At 38.1% G+C, this 22,528-nt stretch overlaps 1 protein-coding gene across 1 annotated transcript in view; it reads left to right on the forward strand.

Moving 5' to 3' along the window:
* The window catches only part of PTDSS1 (phosphatidylserine synthase 1), a 76,159-nt gene that overhangs the window by 711 nt on the left and 52,920 nt on the right, over positions 1 to 22,528 (forward strand). Inside the window, exon 2 of the mRNA XM_058275753.2 lies at positions 11,492 to 11,583. Within this exon, the coding sequence (XP_058131736.1) occupies positions 11,492 to 11,583 (92 nt within the window). The remainder of the gene's footprint in view (positions 1 to 11,491; positions 11,584 to 22,528) is intronic.

The raw sequence follows: 22,528 nt of genomic DNA on the forward strand, positions 1-22,528 counted from the left end.
GGGGTGGGGAAGCGGCTGGCTGCTCCTCGCCCGCACCGTCGCAGCCGGAGCAGACATGCCGCCCACACAGCTCCTCCACCCGCGGGCTGGATCGCTGCACACCCCAGCCACCTCCCTACAGCGCGTCTGGACTAGCCATCCGCCGCTGCCTCCCCTCCACTCCCCTCCAACCCCTCCAACCCCTCCCACCTTTCCCATACCGCGCCTCGGGCCACATCCCTAACACCCGTGGTCGCCTAGCCCGAGCCCCTCTCCTATTGCACTCAGCATCGCTCCCCACACACGTCACCACTCAGGCCCCCTCCTTCTGCAGCCCCTCCATTTCCCTTCCCTACACGGCACACCGCATGAATCATCTCCGATGCACCACTTTCAGGACATACCACTAACATAAGACACCCCAAACCCACAGCACCTCCGGAATACAGCACCCCACACCACACACACACCCAGGACACAATCCAGACCCCTGCTCGTGGAACTCCTCGAGTATTCAGCATTACATGCCAGACAGACAAAAATGCACACTCGAGGTCAGTCACAATCCTTTCCCGTGCAACTCTTCCCCCATATATCAAAGTCACCTACCGTAACCCTTCTCCCTATCCTCAGACACTACCCATATATCTTGCAACACAAACTGCTGCTCTAGGCACCAGGCACAGCAGACCTTTCCCCATCCAGCTCAGCTAATAGCCATTGCCTCTTGGATACCACCGTGCCGCACAGTCCACCAGCCCACACATCATATAGTGCACACCCAGCCTTGTTCTGCACCTAACATGCTGAAACGAGATGCTGTAAGCAACTGTAACGTGCCTGGGGCATAGTAAATATTATATGTATCAAATAAATTAAGCATAGCACAGCCCTTTATCCCCCTGCAAACATACCACATACTTAAAGAACTTTAAATTCATACCTGTTCATAGGGGCTACCCAGCCCTTCTTGACACCCACATCAAGTAGCTCCCATATGTATCACTAAGCATGTGGCCCTTCATTCTCAACCCAAGGAACTAATACATCCCTGGTTTGTAATAGGCACACACACCGTGGTTTGTACTTACATGGATTTATATTTTTTGAATGAATCTCTTTAAGGAAAGGAAAGCCATGCCTACCCACATCGTTATGGTTTAAAACACCAATCCTGATGAGTGTGGTTTTGGAGCCAGGCTTTGTTGGTTTCAAAACTGGTTGTGCATCCTTCATAAGTTACTTACCCTCTCTCAGCCTCAGAGTCCACACCTATAAAATGGAGATAGAATAAGTACTTACCCATATGAAGTTACAGAGATTGAATATATATATATGTAAACGCACTTTGCAGAGCGCCTAGTATGTGAATCTCACTCAATTGATGTTAGTTACTTGGCTCCAAGTATTTTTATCTAACAATCAGTGGTTCTCAACAGGGAGAGCAGATGATGTGTTACAGGTATTTTTGGTGTCCCATTAGGGAACACTTCTGGTATTCAGTGGGTAGGGCTTAAGGATGCTAAATGTGTTGCAATACATGGGACAATATTGTACAACAAAGAATGTATTGTCTTTGTGCACACAGACATACACAAACACGGATGCCAATGGACCTCCCTTGAGAATCACTGCAAATTTTCAGATTTTCATAAAACTAATAATATCCTCCCATATCACACTTGTTCCTACCTCTGTAATCCATTTGACTTTGGGTTCTCATTATGTATTTGTCTCTTTGAATTAAACTGCCTTAAGGTATTGCTTTATGTAATGATTACTTACCCTTAACGATTGAAGGATTCTGCTACTATTACTGTAAAGCCTTCTGGTAATGCTATCCAGTGAAATAAGACTAGGCCTTTCTGTGTTATCTGACCAAGAACGTATTTCTAGCTTTGGAGATAAATCATTCTTGTTCCTAATTATGGTTACCTTCAAATACTTCATTATGTCATCTGATTTTACCACTGAATATATGTGCAACCACCTGCTTTTAATAAGCCTCAGTTTCCTTATTGTATGTGAAATGGAATTATTAATAGTAATACTTCATAAGATTGCCTGTCATGAGGATTAAATTCATCATTTTTAGATAATCTATGTGTTTAGCTCAGTGCTTGGGAAATAGTAAGCACTCAGTAAACATTAGCTATTATTACATGATTTCATTGTATGCTAATGCCTTCTAAATTATATCTATTATTGAATGAAGATGTAGTATGCTCTGTAATTGAGAAAAAGAATAAAGGCATTGGGAAAATGGACATTGCTTTGACTAACATAAATATTAATTTCAGTTTAACTTCATCTCGTGTATGGATTAGCAGTGATGAAATTAGTGAGAGAGTTTCTTTGGAAATTAGAAAAGCAATTATGGTATTTTATTTTAAATGAGAAGCAAGAATGAACAGGTCGTTTAAACCTTTTATCTTTAGTATTATATAGGCTCTTTCAGAATAGATCTATCTTCCTCTTTATTAATACAGAAAGTCACATTTCTTCTAGAATTTCCTCTTTTACAACATACTTTGCCAAAGCAGTTGATGCACTGCAGTAGTGAAAAAGAAATTAATATGAATTTTAAGAGGTGGTCAAAAGTAATAGAAAAAGCATAATAAGAACTTCAGACTATAGCCATTTCCAAAAGTGATCATTTTATTTCTTCCACTAATCTTATGCAGAGACAGAAAATATATAATGCAGCACTAATTAATAACACATCTTATATGATATAAAGCCATAAGCCCCATTAATACAATTAGTACTTACTATATCTTACTCAGTCTTTGGTAACAATTTGTGACCCTTTAAAGCAGATTACAAAGGTCTGAGTCTTCTTCCATTAAGATTTAAGGTAATGACCACTTAAATGAAAGATATTCATTCTGGGTTCATTGTAATGATTATCTCTAGTACCCTCTCCTTATTTTGCAGCTGGATTTTGCTTGAATAGCAGTTTGGTGCAATTCTTTCAGTAAAACCTTACAATTAAAGTTTGTTTTTCAAAGGCTACTAGTCTCATAGAACACTAGATAGATTTTAGGCATCATATTGCCAGTATGTGAGAAACAGTACCTGGGTAATATCACATGCTATAGAGACCCAGTGAGAATTTAGGTTTGAGAAGGATTAAATACCTCACACGGAAGTCTGAGACAAGTTTGGATTTGTCAAGGAGTTCCTTTGTTAAATGGCAACTAGGCCAACTCACTGTTAAACCATAGCATTTAAATCTCCTGTCCCTTCATTAAAAATAAAGACAGCTGCTACCTAATAGATTCTTTCTAAGATTTAAAAAAGCTTACTTTGCCACATTTTAGCACAAATATTTTTATATATTAGGTGCTTTGGCATTTGTCTTACACATTTATTCAGCCAAAGCAGGCAAGGAAAACCTTTGACACTCATTGTATAATAATTACTAGAGTACCCTCATATTTACTCTGCTTTCAGAGGCTTAGCTTTAAAAGCTCAGTTTTATATTGGTAAACACCAAAATTCACTAAATCTAATTCACAGTAGCCCACCCTCTCCTCAAGAGCCACATGCCAATAGAACAGTGAAATCAACATCTTTTCACACTCATCCAACAAAAATCATGATTCACCTTGAGAGGGTTGCCCTTGTAAGTACTTACCAACTTATCTATGCCAGATTTCTCCTTGATATAGAGTCAAGGAGACAGCCAGGGCCCCGGGAAAGAACAGACTTGATTTATTTACTGGTTAATAATTGTTTTTACTTAAATTTCCCTTAGAGATTTTGGAGCTCCATTTCATGGCATCCCTTAGGCCGTATTTCTGGCCTTCTGTGCCACTTCCCTTGTGTACCTGCCAACTTTCCCTGTTCCTTTCCCTTTAGACCATGTCAATTCCCATTAGAAAACGTCTCCTGATACTATAGATCCAGTTGTCTAGGTCCCACGTCCTTCAGGTACACTGTGCTCTTCCTCTCTCATAATAGGAGGCCCTGGATGTCCTTGTTCCTGACACCAGCCATATTTAGTGATCCCCTGGATCACTAAGGGATTAAGCAGACCATGGAAATGAACAAAGGTCACTGTGCTTGGGTCGTGCCTGAGGTCCGTTAACATTGACCTGCAACATTTCTCTTCCCCAGTTATTATATTTGAATTATATTTATTTTTTGTATTTAGATAAACATCATTTTACATCCTTTTTTATTTATGATGTTTTATGTCCCTAATAAGATTTTAAACTTATTGAAGGGAAAAATGTGTCATATATTTCTTTGGGGTCTTCTGTAGCAAATAGGCAGTTGAGTGGTTCCAATATTTGTTATTTGGGTTAGGTGGTGTCTTAACTGAGAGATTATATGCCTGAGTCGCTGCCACTCAGGCTCCTTTTCAGTAAACAACCCTAGTTTATGTTTGTTTGTTTTAATAATTGTGCTTAGCCTTTTAGGTATAATTCTATTACAAGTTGTAACATCAGTTTATCTTATGATATATTCCCTGTAGTCCCAGAGTTCTGTAGGGAAGTTAGGAGTTTTTCAATCCAACTAATTCAGATATCAGCCCCATCTACTGCTTCCTCAGCCCTCAGCCCCAGCATCCCGCTTAATGTGATTCAATAGTCCATTTCCATCCGTCTTGGGGTTCACCATCTAGCAAATCCTTACCAGGCCTAATTGGACTCAATGGCTGTTTCCCCCTTTCCATTCCCAGGCCTTACCTCAGCAACCAAACTCGCCCTCTGGCCCCCTAATTCTTTGGAGTAGCACGTTTCCTGGCCTTGACTCCATCTCCTTCCAGTCCAACTTATACACAGCTGCTCTCCCGACCATTCTAAGACAAAGCCATGATCCCATCTGTCCCCTGCTTACAGTCGTTCCCTGGATCCCCATTACTTGTAGGAAGGTGCTAGTCAGACTCCAAGGCCTTTCATTTTAGGGCAGGCCTGCTTTTCCACTTCTCCCCTCCCAACCCCTACCCACATACACAGCACAGGAGGAGGAGAGGACAGGACAGCTCACAGGGCCCACCCCCATGCCTGGCTGGCTGCCTTTACTGCAAAGCGCCATTTGGCCCCTCTGCCCTCCCAGGAGCTCCTGGCACCCTTCACAGTCCCTTTCCATGACACTTTTCGTGATTGTTCCAGGAAGCACAGAGGAAGAAGTGTTTATATATTTCCTTTTTTTTTTTTTTTTAAGGATTTATTTATTACCCCCCTCCCCATTTGCTCTCTGTGTCCACTTGCCATGTGTTCTTCTGTGTCTGCTTGTCTTCTCTTTAGATGACACCAGGAACTGATCCTAGGACCTTCTGGACTAGGAGAGAGGCACTCAAACTCTTGCTCCTCCTCTGCTCCCTGGTCTGCTGTGTGTCTTATTGTCTCTCCTCTGTGTCTCTTTTTGTTTTGTCATCTTGCTGCACCAGTACTCTGCTTGGGCCAGCTCGCTGCACAGGCCAGCACTCCATGTGCACCAGCTCTCTGCCTGGGCCAGCTCATCTTGCGGGCCAGCTTGCCTTCACTAGGAGGCCCCAGGAATTGGACCCTGAACCTCCCATATGGTAGACGGGAGCCCAATCACTTGAGCCATATCCACTTCCCTATATATTTCTAAACTCTTTTTATTATTGTATCTCTCACAATAATTTGTATCCATGTCAATTTCTTGAGGACAAACAATGTCTTCTTCATGCCAATATTCACTGTGCATAGGCGCCCCATAAAACTGAATGAATCAAATACAAGAACTCATGTATTTATTTATCCAAATTAAAACAGTATTCTTCTCCTTTAGTCATTATCAGCTATAATTCTTGAAAGAGCCATAACTTTGTAGCCAATGAAATGAATGTAGCGTTCAAAGATAATACCAAAGCTGGTTAACCTGGAAGATAATACCAAAGCTACTTAACATTGTTCCACTTTATAACCTGGGATTACGTTTTCCACTGGGAGAGAGGATCCTTAACAGTGACTAGTATCATAAAGAGGATCCTGTGTGCTTCGCTTTCAAGGACTGCTATTAAAGGTAAATAAATGAAGGAGAGGGGAGGGGACCATCATTCTTCCCAGTGATGACAATGGCCAGGCATTGTCGTCTGCCAGGCTCCACAGAGATAGCCTTGTCTAAAGATTACATATGCAAGTGCATGGAGTTTGCATTGCACTGCCTATGGTCAGATATTAAACTGACACAGAATCTGAGTCAAAGTTTTCTTAGCCCAAACTTTAAAAAAACAAAACAACTTGGTGCTTTCCTTACATTTCTGCTTTCAGGATGTTATTTCTTCTCAGGGTAGTTTCTTATACTCATTGAAACACAATGTTTGCCAAATGGAGTTCAAGTGACTGAGTATTCTGCACAGGGACAAGGAAGTCTTTGTCGGTGGACCCTGGAAGATTGGGCTGTGTTTTGTCTCGTTACTGGAGCTGTGGCCCGCTCAGCCATGTCCTCTCTCTCATTCTTGCAGCAGCTCTGTCTGGAATGCCTGCCTGTGCCAAGCACTGTGAGGTCTCAGAGGTACCTTGGGGGAAGAGGATGGGACCTGTGCCCCTAGAAGCCTGGATTGCAGTCTTATTGCTGGCTGTACATGAAGTGTTTTCACTCTACATGACTGTGCCCATGTGCTTCAAGAGTGTGGGGAGGACCAACTAGGCCGAGCAGAGGGCAGAGGATTTGGCTTCCCTGAGCTTATATGTTTGTATCATATTAGTGAATGTAACAATCGTGCCCTAGAGCTAGCTTTCTAGAAGCCCTGGCACCTACTCATACTCTGCCTCTATTTGTGTGTAAAGATAAAGCAAGAGCTTTCTTTTCCTCCATCAATAAGTAAAGATAATACAGAATTGTGGAGCAGTTAAATAAAATACTTCTGAGCACTGTAGGCTGGGACATTTGTTATTAGTGGTGGCAATAGATGTAGGAAAGAGTTCAGGGGAGCTGTGACAGCACTGCAGTTGAAAGCTGAAGTCTTTTTATTTTTGTTGCTGTAAAGCAGAATGGCTTCATTTAGTAAGAATCCTGAGGCTGGGAAAAGAAGTCCAGATGGGGATTGGGCAGCCCAGGCCATAAATCATCATTTTAGCTGGGAAGTGGGAACCATGCTTCATCCCCCCAAAGTCCTTAGGAGACAGTAACAATGGCATGAGTAGGGACCAGACACTTGTCAACACCCCAGGTTGTACTTTTTTGTTTTTTGTCAGGTTAATCAAAGTTCCAGCAAATAAAAAGCTTTTCCTTTAGGCCGAGACTATACTAAGGCAATGTTTTTATGCCTCATTGTCCCGTTTATCCTGATCCTTTCACGAATAAGGGCTGTGTTCTGGTCGTCTTTGTGTTCTCAGCACTCTACCTAGTACCTACCCTATGAGAAGCTTTAATGCAATGCATGACGAAGCCACTAGTGGACATAAAGGAGTGCTGAAACACAGTGAACCAGTCACAACTGGTACTTTCTAGGTCTTTGGCACTGCTCTAAGTACATATATGTATTAAGTCACTTAATTCTCAAGCTACCCTATGAGGGAGAACTGTCATTATCCTCAGTTTACGGAGAGGCACAGAGAGGTTAAATAATTTGCCCAAAGTCACACAGGCTTGTCATGTCCAAGCCAGCATTTCGTGGCATGGAGTCCGGCCCTGAGCCCATGTTCCTGGTCACTGCACTGCACAGCCACCTGCTGGGGTGGGTGGAGGGGGATGGACAGGGACTTTGGAGCCAGGTCTCACCAGGACAAGGCAGATGATGATCACTTCCCCTGGCAGGGCATTGTGAAATTAAGCCAACGTGCAAAGCAGTGAGCCTGCCTGGCCATGCAGACCATGTAGATGCCCATGAATTTTACGTTTTGTTCCTTCCTTTGTGTCTCCAGGGCGACTAGTTTAGGCTCAAGGCCTCTGCAGCCAAGTTCTTTTTTCCATATTAACCATGGAAAACCCACTTGAGTGTACGATTAAATCTCTGGATTATTCAGAGTATAGAGAGGATGAACTCACAGCGAGGCCTTCCAGAATGGCCCTGTGTGGTCATGAGTCCCGTGGGATGTTGATCATGCCTATGCACCTTTTACTCACCCCCCATTTGTCAGGGACTGTTCTAGGTGCTTTGAGTCCCCCTCTCTGCTATAAAGATGCTCATTTGGAGTGTGAGGATGGGTCCTCTTGTCTGATATGATTCAGCTTTCTTCATAAGCTCACTCACCTGCATTCTCTGTTCACCCCCTCCAGTCTTTGGCTGCAGAAGTGTGTTCTTCCTGTACTGTATGTTCTCAGTTTATCTAGGGACCCTGCTCTCCATCTTTGATACATTTTCTTTGTTCTTTGCTTTTTTTCTAATTAGACAAATATAAAACTGCTAACTTTCAGACCCGCTACTATTTTTTCCCCTAAAACTAGGCTATCCATGCAATCCTTTTTTTCCTAATAAAATTGCTGTTTCATTGGTTTCATATCCTATAGTTATTACTGACCCCAAGTTCTTACAAATGTAGTGTTGATGTATGTTTTGTATGTTTTCAAGCACTTTGACTATGGAGTAATTATAAATAGAAACTGATTTGCCATGTATTTAGTTAAAATTATAATTAATTTATTTTTTGGAGAGTAATGTATTCACATTGCTTGAAATCCAAGATGCCAAGAGATGTGTAGTGAAAAGTCTTCCTGCCACTCTACTCAACTAGTGCCTCATTTCCCCTCTTTGGAGAAAACCAGTGTAGCCATTTCTTGGGATTTCCAGATATGTTCTGTGCAGTTAGAAGCACAAGTTGTAAGTTATGTACACATACACATGTCCCATTTTGTGCACAAATAGTTGGTTACTCTATCCACTGTTCTGCAACTTGCTTTATTTACTTCATGTTACCTCTTAAATTATTCTATATCAGTGAATTAATAAAAAGCTGTCTTTATTCTTTTTTTTTTTTTAATATTTCAATCTTAATCCTCCCCTACCCCAAAATGGCTCCCTTGTCTATTTGCTCAATGTTTTTGCTTGTTGTTTGCTCTACTTGTTTTTGCTCATTGTCTGCTTGCTGTCTATCTGTTTTTGTTTTGTTTTTTTTTAGGAGGCACCAGGAACCGAGCCTGGGATCACTCCCTTACCCCCCCGCCCCGCCCCGCATGGGAGGTGGGTGCGCAGCTGCCTGAGCCACATTTGCTCCCTTCATTCTTTTTATGGCTTCCCAGTGTTCTATTGGGAGATGGTACCTTAAGTACCATAGCTTATTTAATCTCTCCCCTTTTGGAGGATATTGAGCTCATTTCCAGCCTTTTGCTAATACATGTAATGCTTCAATAAACCACCTTGTATTTTTATGTCATTTTTTAAAAAATGAAAATATATCTGTAGGATATAATTCCAGAAGTATAATTGCTGTTAACAGAGTTTATGCCTTTGTAAATTTAATATATTACCATATTGCCCTCTGTAAACATGACTGAAGCAGTGTAGCCACTCTTCAGTAAAAGCTGGTGTTCCTGGAAATAAGATGTGGGGCTTCCCTTCCTAAGCCAACCCCGGGTAACGATCATGCTAGCATTTTTAAGGCCATAGTAAAATGGGTGGGAGAGATTAAATTGCTAGGGTGCCCATTAAAATAAGATTGTTCTTCATTGGAAGACAAGTGTGTCTGATTGCCTGGTTTGGTTTTATAACCAGGCCTATGGGGTTGACAGTCAGGTCTCTGTTCAGCATTAGTGTTAGTAGTTGACTACATGATGCTGTAAGAAATATTATGTCATCTCTATGATCTCTTATTTCAGGACTTTATCTTCCTTTCGTAAGTCTGGAAATTTATTTCAATGGGTGCAACCTAGCTAGAAGTTAAGACCTAAATTAATTTGTTTTTAAACCCGAAGCCCTACTTGGCCATGCTTTTTCAAGACTCCCTCAGGTGCTGTCTCCTTTAGTATCCTAGGGCTTCGTCCCTGGCTGGATAATTCATTTTTGTTGCGTTCCACACTTCATGTATTCCAGTGCTCTAGGTCCTTCTTTTTCTGTGCAAAATTGATTCTCTTCTAAGATTTTTTTTGACCTCCTACTTTTCCTCCATTAATTTTTAAAAGAACTTTTTACTGTAGTAACTTCCTATACCTCAAAATTTTCCATTTTAGCCAATTGTACAATTGTACAATTCAGTGGTATCAAGTACATTCACAATATTGTGCTACCATCACCAACATCTATTACCCAAACTTTTTCATCACCTCCAACAGCAGGTCTGCACCCATTTGTCAATAACTTCCCATTCTTTTCTCCCCTTTATGAGTGTTTAATTTTAATATTTGTCTTTTGACATTATTAAGTCCTTTCTTTGCAGTCCTTCCTCAGATAAACCTAACCTCTTCTATACTTTTCAAATTTATTGCTGCTAGTCTTATTTTCTCTAAAATATTCCCTTTCATTTGTTTCCGTCTCGTATTTTCTGTCTACTCGTCCTGCATTTTTTAAAAACTGTAAGTCAAAACATTGAACTTCCCTCTTTTAGCTTCTCAATAATTATCAATAAGCAGAAAATCTTACTGTCTTAAATATCTTTTTTCCCTTTTTTGTTTGCTTCTCCTAAGCCTCAGATATGTTACTAGCTCTTCTTTTTTATGTTACCTGTCAAAAGCTGATTATTCTCCATCAATGCTGAGAAAATTTCCATTTGGGAAAATTTACTTGGTTTTACACAAACAAATGTTCTCCTTAATAATCAGTCCACAAATATCCCTTGAGTTTCTATTGTGTGTTAGGCTCTGAGGATCAGCAAACAATTCCACATCTTCAAAGAGTTTACTTTCAATGGAAGAAACAGACAATAAACTTTATATAAGCTGAGAAATGGGATATTGGCATTATGGAGAATATAAAATATAATAATATAGTAGAAATGACTAGGCATGGGAGCTGGGAAACTCGACTGTTTACAATACTTTTTCTTAATAATTCTTTTGCTTCTGGAGTGATTTTAAAGCTTATTTATGTTTTTTTTTAAAGGTTTTATTACCCAGCAACCCCAACCCATGCATGCCTTTTCTTAATCCCTTAGATAGCCAAATGCCCATTTTTAAGAATACTATATAATCTCATTGTGTTGCCTTTTTCTTATAATCTTATGCTTCCTTTCTGACTCCTGAAATTATCTGCAACAATCCCTCTCAGTATTTTTGTTATATACTTTTCTACAAGTTATCTTTAGTATTTCTTAAAGCCTAAAAGACATTTTCCCAAAATAAACCTTATCTTTTGACATCTGGGTTTTTTTGTTTTGTTTTGTTTTGTTTTAAAGAACAGTGGTTCTTAAATGCTTATCTGAATAGAGTGTATGTTGGATATAAGATTGCCCATTGCTTTTCTTGTATGAACTGGGCTTTATCATGAGATTATGTTATTTTGGGAAATGATAGTGCATGGTGAATTGTGTGGGTGTTTAATGACTTTACTTAGCAAAATAAAAAGTTAGCAATCCCCCAGTTTTGGAACATGGAGTTCTATCTCCTTGGTTTACTATTTAGATCTGAAGATAATTGCTTCATGTTTTTCTGTTTTCAGGGATGATTCTAGTCCAGAAGATAACATCTGGAAGGGCATCCTCTCAGTAATTTTCTTCTTTCTTATCATCAGTGTACTAGCTTTTCCCAATGGTAAGTGATGTAATACTTTATCACATTTCTTCTGTGCATTGTGCCCTTCTGATGTTTTTAAGATGTGCGTCATGTAGAAGATGAAACTAAAGAGTGGAATTAAAAAAATCACCTGAGTTTGTGTAGTGGTCAGTGTCTCTTGAGGTAGGCTGCCCATTCTGCTGCTTCCTGGCCATGTGGGTCTAGAGAAGTTCCTTAGCTTCTTTGTGCTTTAGTTTCTCTGATGTAAAATGGGATAATGGTAGGTACTATTGTGAAGGTTAACTAAATTAATAAACGTTAAGTGCTCTGACCAGAGACTGAAAAAATGCAAGCTCTCAATAAATGTCATCTATTATTCTGTTTTTGTTATCAACTAAATAATATAATGCTTTGTTACTGCTGAGTTACTCCTCTTTGCTAAGGACAGGGTCAAGGCTGTAATGGATATTGCTTAATTTGTTGTCAGAAGTGATCTTTTATTACAACAGACTTCCTTCACTTAATTATGCATTTGGGATATGAATTTTCATCATCAGAAAAAAGAAGAGAATTATTACTTTGAATTTTATCCCTCAGTCACAGTTATAGAGAGGCAAAAAAGCCTTTTATTTAAAAGGCGAGTTTGGTATGCTGCCATATTTAAAATTCACTCCTTTCCTCCTGATTCTTTATATGTTGCTTTATTGTTTTTTATTACCCTTCAGTAACCTCTCCCTAAAATATTCTGTTTTCTGTAACCATTTCTAAATGCTCACTCTTTGTATCCTATTTCTTTTATGCTAATTTGAAATTGCTCTCCAGTCTTTTTAATGGGTTATGCTCCATAGGCCCCAGTCAGGTTTTAAATATCATGCTTTAAGATGTGTGTTTCTTCTACATCCTTCCATGCTATTCAGTAGAGTATAATATGTTCTGAATAAGCACATTGTCAGTGTTACTGACTGCTACCTGAAACTGTACACACTTTAAATTAACTAAATTAATAAATGTTAAGTACTCTGACCAGAGACTGAAAAAATGCAAGTCTGTACAGCCTTCAGACTTTCTAAGCTGGTTTAAGTGGAATTTTGGTCCACATTTTGGCTTATGTATCATTAAATTTGCAAAAAGGTGTTTTTTACCTATAGTGGAATAACCAAACCAGTAAAACCCTGGGCTCTCTAAATTCCTCAGAGAATGGGTCCTTCTAGATAACCAAGCTATTTGGGTAGCTGAGTTTAACTCTGCACTTATTCAAGCTTTTAAATCAAAGTGTTTCAGTGAAAGTCTTTCACGATATGAAACCCTGCATACGTTATTCGGATATGACACACATAGTTTGGCCTTTCCATGATGATTAAGGGTTCTGATAACACACCATTATTGGGGTATGAAGACAAGATGTATATTATATGGCTGGGTCATGGAACAAATGAATTCCTATCCTGCTGTAGAATCTGCTTTCTTGAAAAGGTCCCTGATGTCAGATAGCTTTTCAGGTATGCGATGCTGCTGCTTTTTTTGAACAAAGGTCCAAGTGGTTATTGGCTATCTTTTTTCTTCCTACTTCATCATACAAAGCCTTAGAATTGTAGGGTAAGGGGAAAGCTTCGCCACTGTGTAACCCATCCTCTCTTTCAAGGGCACTTGCAGCACGAAGTGTCACAGCCACATGGGAACCACCGGAGGCTTTGGGGTGGTTCCGTTAAGCTTTGGAACAGGACTTTGCATCCAAAGGTGCTATAGGAATTCAATGCAGAGCAAGGAGATGGTAAAGGCCTCTTCACTGACAGGAGGCTATCAGTCCCCAAAGTCTCAAGGACAGGTTTTGGAACTTCGAGAAGATGAGTAGGTGACTTGTTGGGTGTTGAATGTTTGTCAGGCCTCCCCTCAGCCATTCTATATTCTGTGACTGTCTGCTGCTTAATTCTCCTTCATCATTTGATGAATCAACCTTTACTGGTCTCTGTCCGCTATTCCTATTTCTTTCTTATCTCTTCTGTCCTCTGGGATTTTTTTTTTTTTTTCCATATGAGTCATCAGAGCACAGTCCTTGCTCAGGAAACGGATGGATCCAAAGATATCAGGTGTATTCTTGAGTCTTTGGCTTTCTTTGGCTATGTTAATTTGTTACTTAGTTCTCAGAGCTTATTTCTTTAGGTTTCTTTTTTGCTCTCTCTTTTTTTCCTTTCTTCTTTCTGAGTTCAGGGTCATTTTTGAAGTCCAAGGATTCTAAAAGATTAGTTTCTCAATAGCTATGATTTTACAGCTGTACCTTCAATGAAACTTTACCAGGAGCTCTGAAGTTTTGGCTTCATTAACAGATGCTTTTCTTAAGGTACCAAAGACACTGAATAGTAGAAGATTAAATCTATTTGACTTAACATTTTGTGTGATTTTTGCAGTTTTTTTACTATGTTCTCCAATGAAGTCCTCTCATCTGAAAACTATTTAAACTGCTCAGTCTTCATTATGGGACCATGCTGCTTTTGTTTTCCTCTCTTTGTAAATTGATTTTTATTTATATTTTCTACAAATGGAGCCATACAATACATTGTACTTTGAGTCTAGCTTCTTTCACTTAACTTTTTTTTTTTGCCTGATATTAATATTTTATAACATTAACATATATTAGTCCAGTTTCAAAGAAAAACAGACTTTTATATGCAATATTACCCATACTCATATTTCACATGAGATTTTGCTATGCTGTACATTACCATATTATATCCTTTAGCTTTCCTTCCTGTAATATACATGACCTTAGACTTCCCTCTCAACCACTGTTATACCCATATAATAACACTGCTAGTTACAAACGCTATGTTGTGCTTTCACCTTTTTTATTTATTTGCAAAGATTAATAAACAACTTTTTTTTTTTACCAATTCTATACAAGTTAACCCTCAGGTTTCTGATCTCTAATTTCATTTTATTTTCTGGTGACCCATATTCTAGTTATTAACTCAATGAGTTTACACAATATATTTAGTTCATAGTAGTATAGTCATACAGTATTTATCCTTTTGTGTCTGGCTTGCTTCACTGAACATAATGTCCTTCAGGTTCATCCATGTGTCTAGATTGATATGTCTATCTTTATGTCAATACCATGCTGTTCGACTACTGAAGCTTTGTAGAATGTTTCAAGGTCAGGCACTGAAAGTCTTCCTACATCACTCTTCATTTTTAGAATGCCTTTGGCTATTTGGGTGCATGTTCCTGTCTGAATAAATTTGGTAATTGCCTTTTTTATTTCTGTAAGAGGCTGTTGGAATTTTGATTGGTATTGCATTGAATCTATAAATCAGTTGGGGTAGGATTGACATCTTCACAAAATTTGTCTTCCAGTCCATGAACATGGAATGTCTTTCCATTTGTTTAGATCTTTTAAAAATTTCTTATAGCATTGTTTTGTAGTTTTCTGAATATAGCTCCTGTACTTCCTTGGTTAAATCGATTCCTAGGTGTTTGAGTCTTTTTGTTGCTATTGTATATGGGTTTTTTCCCCCTGATTTCCTCCTCAGATTGTTCAGTAATAGTGTATAGAAACATTGATTTTTGCGTGTTGAACTTGTATCCTGCCATTTTGCTGAACTTGTTTATTAGCTCAAGTACCTTTGACATTTCAGGATTTTCTAAATATTGGATCATGTCATCTGCAAATAGTGACATTTTATTTCCTCTTTTCCTATTTAAATACCTTTTATTTTTCTTATCTGATTGCTCTAGCTAGAACTTCTAGCACACTATTGAATAACAGTGGTGACAGTGGGCATCTTTGTCTTGTTCCTGATCTTAGAATGTGTTCAACCTTTCCCCATTGAGTACAGTGTTGGCTGCTGATTTTTTCATATACACCCTTTTACCATATTGAGGAATTTTCCTGCTATTTTTTTGAAGTGTTTTATCAATAAAGGATACTGGATTTTGTCGAAAGCCTTTTCTTTACCAATTGGGATGATCATGTGCTTTTTTCCTTCAGTTTGTTAATGTGGTATATTACATTAATTGGTTTTCTTATGTTGAAACACTCTTGCATACTAGGAATTAATCCCACTTGGTCATGGTGTATAATTATTTTGATATACTGTTAGATTCTATTTCCAAGTATTTTGTTTAGAATTTTTGCATCTATGTTCATTAGAGAGATTGGTCTGTAATTTCTTTTTTTGTATTATCTTTACCTGGCTTTGGTATTAGGGTAATATTGGCTTCATAAAATGTATTGGGTAATTTTCCCTCCTCTTCAATTTCTTGGAAGAGTTTAAACAGGATTGTTGTTAATTATTCTCCAAATGCTTGATAGAATTCACCTGTGAAGCCATCTGGTCCTGGACTTTTCTTTTTTGGGAGATTTTTGATGACGGTTCAATCTCTTTAAATGTGATTGGTTTGTTTTGTTCTTGTATTTCTTGTCAGTGTAGGTTGTTTGTGCATTTCTATGAATTTGTCCATTTCATCTAGGTTGTCTAGTTTCTCAGCATACAGTTTCTTATAATATCCTCTTATGATCTTTTTTATTTTTGTGGAATCAGTCATAACTTCCCCCTCTCATTTCTGATTTTATTTATTTGCATCTTCTCTTTTTTTTTTTTTCCTTCTTTGTTAGTTTAACTAGGGGATTCCCAATTTTATTGATCTTCTCAAGGAACCAGCTTTTGGTTTTCTCTGTTTTTTGTTTTGTTTTGTTTTTTGTCTCAATTTCATTTATTTCTGCTCTATTTTCCCTTCTGCTTGCTTTGGGAATGGTTTGCTATTCTTTTTCTAGTTTCTCCAGTTGTTCAGTTAGATCTTTCATTTTAGCTCTTTCTTCCTTTTTAAAATAGGCATTTAGGGCTATAAATATCCCTCTCTGCACTGCCTTTGCTGTATCCCATAAGTTCTGATAAGTTGTGTTATCATTTTCATTCATCTCAGTATATTTACTAATTTCACTTCCCATTTCTTCTTTCACCCACTCATTGTTTAAGAATGTATTGTTCAGCCTCCACACAGTTGTAAATTCCCCCCTTTCCCATCTGTTACTGATTTCCAGTTTCTTTCCCTTATGATTTGAGAAAGTACTTTGTATAATTTCAAACTTTTTATATTTATTGAGAACCTTCCATGTGACCTAACATATGGTCTATCCTAGAGAAAGATTCATGAACACTTGGGAAGAATGAATAACCTGCTGATTTGGGATGCAGTGTTTAGCTTGTTTATAATATTGTTCGATTTCCATTTCCTTGCTGATCTTCTGTCTAGTTGTTCTATCTAATGATTTGAGTGGTGTGTTGAAGTCTCCAACTAATATGTCTGTTTCTCTCTTCAGTTTTATCAGAGTTTGTCTCATATATTCTGGGCACCCTGGTTAGATGCATAGATGTTTATGACTTAATTTTTACTGGTGCATGGTTGCTTTTATTAATATATAATGGCCTTCTGTTTCTCTTGTAACTTTTTTTGCATTTAAATTGTTTTGTCTGATATTAATGTAGCTTGCCTTGTTCTTTTTTGGTTACTGTTTGTGTGAAATAGCTTTTCAACCTTTCTGTTTCAACTGATTTGTATCCCTGGGTCCAAGGTGAGTCTCTTGTAGGAAGCTTACAGATGGCTCGTGGGTTTTTTTAATCCATTTTGTCAGCCTATATCTTTTGATTGGGGTGTTCAATCCATTCACATTCAATAATATTACTGTAAATGTGTTATTTGCTTCCACCATTTTAGTCTTTGGTTTTCATATGTCACGTCTTATTTGCATCTGTGTTTTTACTCTTTTGGTTATGCGTTCTGCTGTTCTGGCCATCTGCACTCTCTGCCAGGCCTCTCTTTCCTGTTGTTTTCTTTCAGGCTGTAAGCTCCTTTTTTTTTTTTCCCTCTCTCCTCCTCCCCCCTCGCCCTGCTGTTTTTTGCTGTGTGATCTTATGTATCTATTTCTCTTTTTGTCTTCTCTTCTTGTTTTTCTACTCTAGGATTCACCAGGATTCAATTCTGAGGACTCTGATGTGGAGAGAGGTTCCCTGTCACTTGTGTCACCTCAGTTGCTGGTTCCTGTTGTGCCTCGCCTTGACTCTCCCCTTCATCTCTCATCTGTTGTGTCATTGTCTTGCTGCATGACTTACTTGCACAGGCACTGGCTCACCGCACAGACATGCTCTTTTTTTTTTTTAAACCAGGAGGCCTCAGGGATCGAACTTGGGTCCTCCCATATGATAGGCAGAAGCCCAATCACTTGAGCCACATCTACTTCCCGAAAGCTCTTTTTAATACTTCCCGCAAAGGCAGATTCTTTTTTTATGAACTCTTTTGTTTTCTGTTTATTTGTAAATATTTTAAACTCATCTTCATATTTGAATGACAGTCTTGCCAGGAAAAGAATTCTCAGCAGGCAGCTTTTCTCTTTCAATATCCTGATTATATCATATCATTGTCTTCTCGCCTCCATGGTTTCTGATGAGAAATCTGTACTTAGTTTTACTGGGTGTCCCTTGCATGTAATGGTTTGCTTCTCCCTTGCTGCTCTTAGAATTTTCTCTTTATCTTTTAACATTTGACTTTCTAAGTAGTATGTGTCTTAGAGTATGTTTGGGTTGATTCTGATTCGGGTATGCTGTGTTTCTTGGACATGTAAATTCATTTCTTTTATGAGAATTGGAAATTTTTAGTCATTATTTCCTTAAATATTCTTTCTACCCCTTTTACCTTCTCTTCTCCTTCTGGAGCTCCCATGAGGTATATGTTGTTGTGCTTTGTGTTATCATTCAATTCCCTGAGCCCCTGCTCAATTTTTTCTGTTGTTTTCTCTTTGTTTTTTTTTTCTTTCTTCAATTTCAGCTGTTCTGTCTTCTGTATCACTTTTTCTTTCTTCTATCATATTGCTTCTGCTGTTGTATGTCTCTAATGTGTGTTTTTTTAAAGATTTGCTTTTTAAAAAAAATTTATTTCCTTCCCCTTCCTCATTGTTTGTGTTTGCTATCTGCTGTCTGTGTCTGTTCATTGTGTGCTGCTCTCTGTGTCTGTTCATCTTTTTAGGAAGCCCTGGGAACCAAACCCGGTACCCAGTTGCTTGAGCCACCCCTCCTCCCTGCTTCTTGTGCCTCTCATTGCATTTCCTCATTGTGTCTCCTTGTTGTATCATTTTGTTGCACCGTCTTGTTGCGTCAGCACACCACGTCAGCGCATTGTGTCAGCTCACTGTCTTGCTTGTCTTCTTGTAGGAGGCACTGGGAACTGAACCTAGGACCTCCCGTGTGGCAGGCAGCACCCAACTGCTTGAGCCACATCTGCTTCCCCTCTAATGTGTTTTTTAAAAATATATCTTTTATTGAAGTATATCATTCATACATGAATATGCATAAACAATAAGTATATAGTAAAGATTGTGAACTTCCAAAATAAACGTGCATAACTTCATATAGGGGTCTCATACATCACCGCTCCGTCAACACCATGCTATGTTGTGAAACATTTGTTACAAACTATGCAAGAGCATTGTCAAAATATTACTACTAACTATAGTCCCTATCTTACATTTGGTGTATTTTTCCCCAAAATATAAAAATACATTTTAAAAAAATATTTTTATTCCAGGGGTTGTGAACTTACAAAGCATTCATGCACATGTATAGAATTCCCTTACAACATCCCTTCACCAACACACCACACTATGGTACAACATTTGTTACAGATTATAATATCATCAGACTATTACTACCAACCATGGTCCATAGCGTCCATTTGGTACACTTTTCTGTGCGTCCGAATTATCAACACAGTACATCTTTGGCATTGATGCAAGAATATTATAGTATTTCTATTAATCATAGTCTATAGGTTACACCAATTGTAGTTTTCCCATGCTTCTCCCCATTCCCACCGCCCTGCAATACATCTGCTCTAGCTCATATAAGGACACTCTTGCATTTGTACCATCAACCACAATTCTCATCCACCTCTGGGTTCCCTGTGTTATTCAGTCCCTAGATTATTCTCTAGCTTTCTTTCAGTTGACGTTTACTTCCCCAGACTACTTTTTCCGTCACAATCCCATTTATAAACCAGCTGCTACTCACTAGAATGTATTATCATCAACTCTATCAATTTCAACACTTTTACAGTTAAGTTAAATAAAACTTCTACATACATTAAACATTAGTAGTTCTTCTCAACCCTCCTCTTATCTCCTCATAACCTATACACTAGGTTTTAACTCCAGGCATTTATTCTTAGTATTTATTTCATATTAATGAGACTGTGCAATATTTGTCCTTTTGTGTCTGGCTTACTTCAATTTGTATATCTTCATAATTCATCCATGTTATCATTTGTGTCCCATTTTCATTTCTTCTTACTGCAGCATAGTAGTCCATCATATGTATATACCACATTTTGTTTATTCATTCATTGGTTGATAGATGCTTAGCTGTTTCCATCTTTTGGCAATTGTGAATAACGCTGATATGAACATCAGTGTGCAGATGTTTGTTCATGCCATAGTTTTTAGTTCTTCTGGAGATATTCCTAGTAGAGGAATTGCTGGATCATATGGCAGTTCCGTATTTAGCTTCCTGAGGAACTACCAAACTGTCTTCCACAGAGACTGCACCATTTTACACTCCCACCAACAGTGAAAGAGTGTTCCTATTTCTCCACATCCTCTCTATCACTTATTGTCTGTTTTTTAAATAATGGCCATTCTATGCAGTGTTAGATGAGGTCTCATTGTTTTGACTTCCATTTCCCTAATAGCTAGTGATATGGAACATTTTTTTAAATGTGCTTTTTGGCCATTTGTATTTCCTCTTTGGAGAAATATCTATTTAAATCTTTTGCCCATTGTTAAATTGGATTCCTTGCTCTTTTATTGAGTTGTATGATGTCCTTATATAAAATGGAAATCAAACCCGTATCAGAGATGTGGTTTCCAAATATATTCTACCGTTAACTGGGCTGCATTTTCATCTTGTTGATAAAGTCTTTTGAATCACAGAAGTGTTTAAGTTTGAGAAGGTCCCATTTATCCATGTTTTCTTTCATTGCTTGTGCTTTCAGTGTAAGGTTTAAGAATCCACCACCTGCCAGCAGGTTTTGAAGATGTTCCCCTACATTTTCTTGTAGAAGCTTTATGGTACTTGTTTTTGTATTTAGGTCTTTGGTACATTTTGAGTTAATTTTTGTATAAGGTGTGAGATAGGGATCTTTTTTCTTTCTTTTGGCTGTGAATATCTAGTCCTCCCAGCACCATTTATTGAATAGACTCTTCTGCCCCAGCTGGGTGGGTTTGACAGGCTTGTCAAAAATCACTTGACCATTGGTGTGAGGGTCTGTTTCTGAACCATCGTTTGGCTCTATTGGTCTGTGTGCCTATCTTTATGCTAATACCATGCTGTTTTTACCACTGTAGCTAGGTAATATGATTTAAAGTCAGGAAGTGAGTCTTCCAACTTCACTTTTCCTTTTTAAGATGTTTTTGGCTATTCAGGGCCTCTTACCTGTCCAGATAAATTTGATAAAATTTGTTTAAAAAATGCTGATAGAATTTTTATTGGGATTGCATTGAACCTGTATATCAATTTGGGTAGAATTGACATCTTATTATTAGTTTTCTAATCCATGAGCATGGGATGTTCTTCCAATTATTTAGGTCTTTTTTGATTTCTTTTAGCAATGCATTAGTTTTCTGAATACAAGTGCTTTACATCCTTGGTTAAGTTTATTCCTAAATATTTGATTCTTTTGGTTGCTGTTGTAAATGGAATTTTTTTCCTGACTTCCTCCTCAGATTGCATATTGCAATTGTGTAGAAACACCATTGATTTTTGTGTGTTGATCTTGTATCTTGACACTCTACTGAAATAATTTATTAACTCTAGTATTTGTGTTGTAGATTTTTGGGGGGCATTTTAGATAAAGGATCATATCATCTGCTAATAGTGTAAGTTTTACTTCTTCCTTTTTGATTTGGATGCCTTTTATTTATTTTTCTTTTCTGATTGCTCTAGCTACTACCTCTAGCACTATATTGAATAGCAGGGTGACAGTGGGCATCCTTGTCTTGTCCCTGATCTCAACAGGGAAACTTTCAGTCATTAACCATTGAGTGCAATGTTTGCTGTGGGTTTTTCAAAAATGACCTTTATCATGTTAAGAAAGTTTTTTTCAATTCCTATCTTTTGAAGTATTTTTATCAAGAACAGATGCTGTGTTTTGTCAAATTCCTTTTCCGTGTCAATTGATAAGATCATGTGATTTTTCTTCTTTGATTTATTAATGTGGTGTATTATGCTGATTGATTTTCTTGTGTTGACCCACCCTTGTATATCTGTATAAAACTCATGTGATCATGATGAATAAATCTTTTAATGTGTTGTTGGGTTCTATTAGCAAGTATTTTATTGAGGATTTTTGCTTCGTATTCATTGGAGAAATGTGTGTGTATTTTTCTTTTTTTGTAATATCTTTATCTGGCTTTGGTATTAGGGTGCTATTGGCTTCATAGAATGAGTTTGGTAGTGTTCCTTCTTGTTCAGTTTTTTGGAAGAGCCTAAGTATGATTGATATTAAATCTTCTTTGAATGCTTGGTAGAACTCACTTCTGAAACCATCTGGTCCTGGGCTTTTCGTTTTGGGGAACTGTTTGGTGACTGTTTCAATCTCTTTACTTGTGATTGGTTTGGTGAAATCATCTATTACTTCTGGGGTCAGTTTAGGTTGTTTGTATGTTCCTAGGAATTTTTCCATTTCATCTACATTGTCTAGTTTTTTGTCATACCATTGTTCATAGTATCCTCTTATTTCTTTGGGGTCAGTAGAATGTGCTTTTTCTATTTCATTTATTTGTATCTTCTCTCTTTTTTTCTTAGTCAGATTAGCTAAGTGTTAGTTTTCTTAATCTTCTCAAAGAACCAACTTTTGGTTTTGTTAATTTTCTCTCTTTTTTTGTTCTCAATTTCATTTATTTCTGCTCTGATCTTTGTTATTTCATTCCTTCTACTTGCTT

Source organism: Dasypus novemcinctus, chromosome 14 (assembly GCF_030445035.2).
Source record: "Dasypus novemcinctus isolate mDasNov1 chromosome 14, mDasNov1.1.hap2, whole genome shotgun sequence".
Taxonomy (NCBI): domain Eukaryota; kingdom Metazoa; phylum Chordata; class Mammalia; order Cingulata; family Dasypodidae; genus Dasypus; species Dasypus novemcinctus.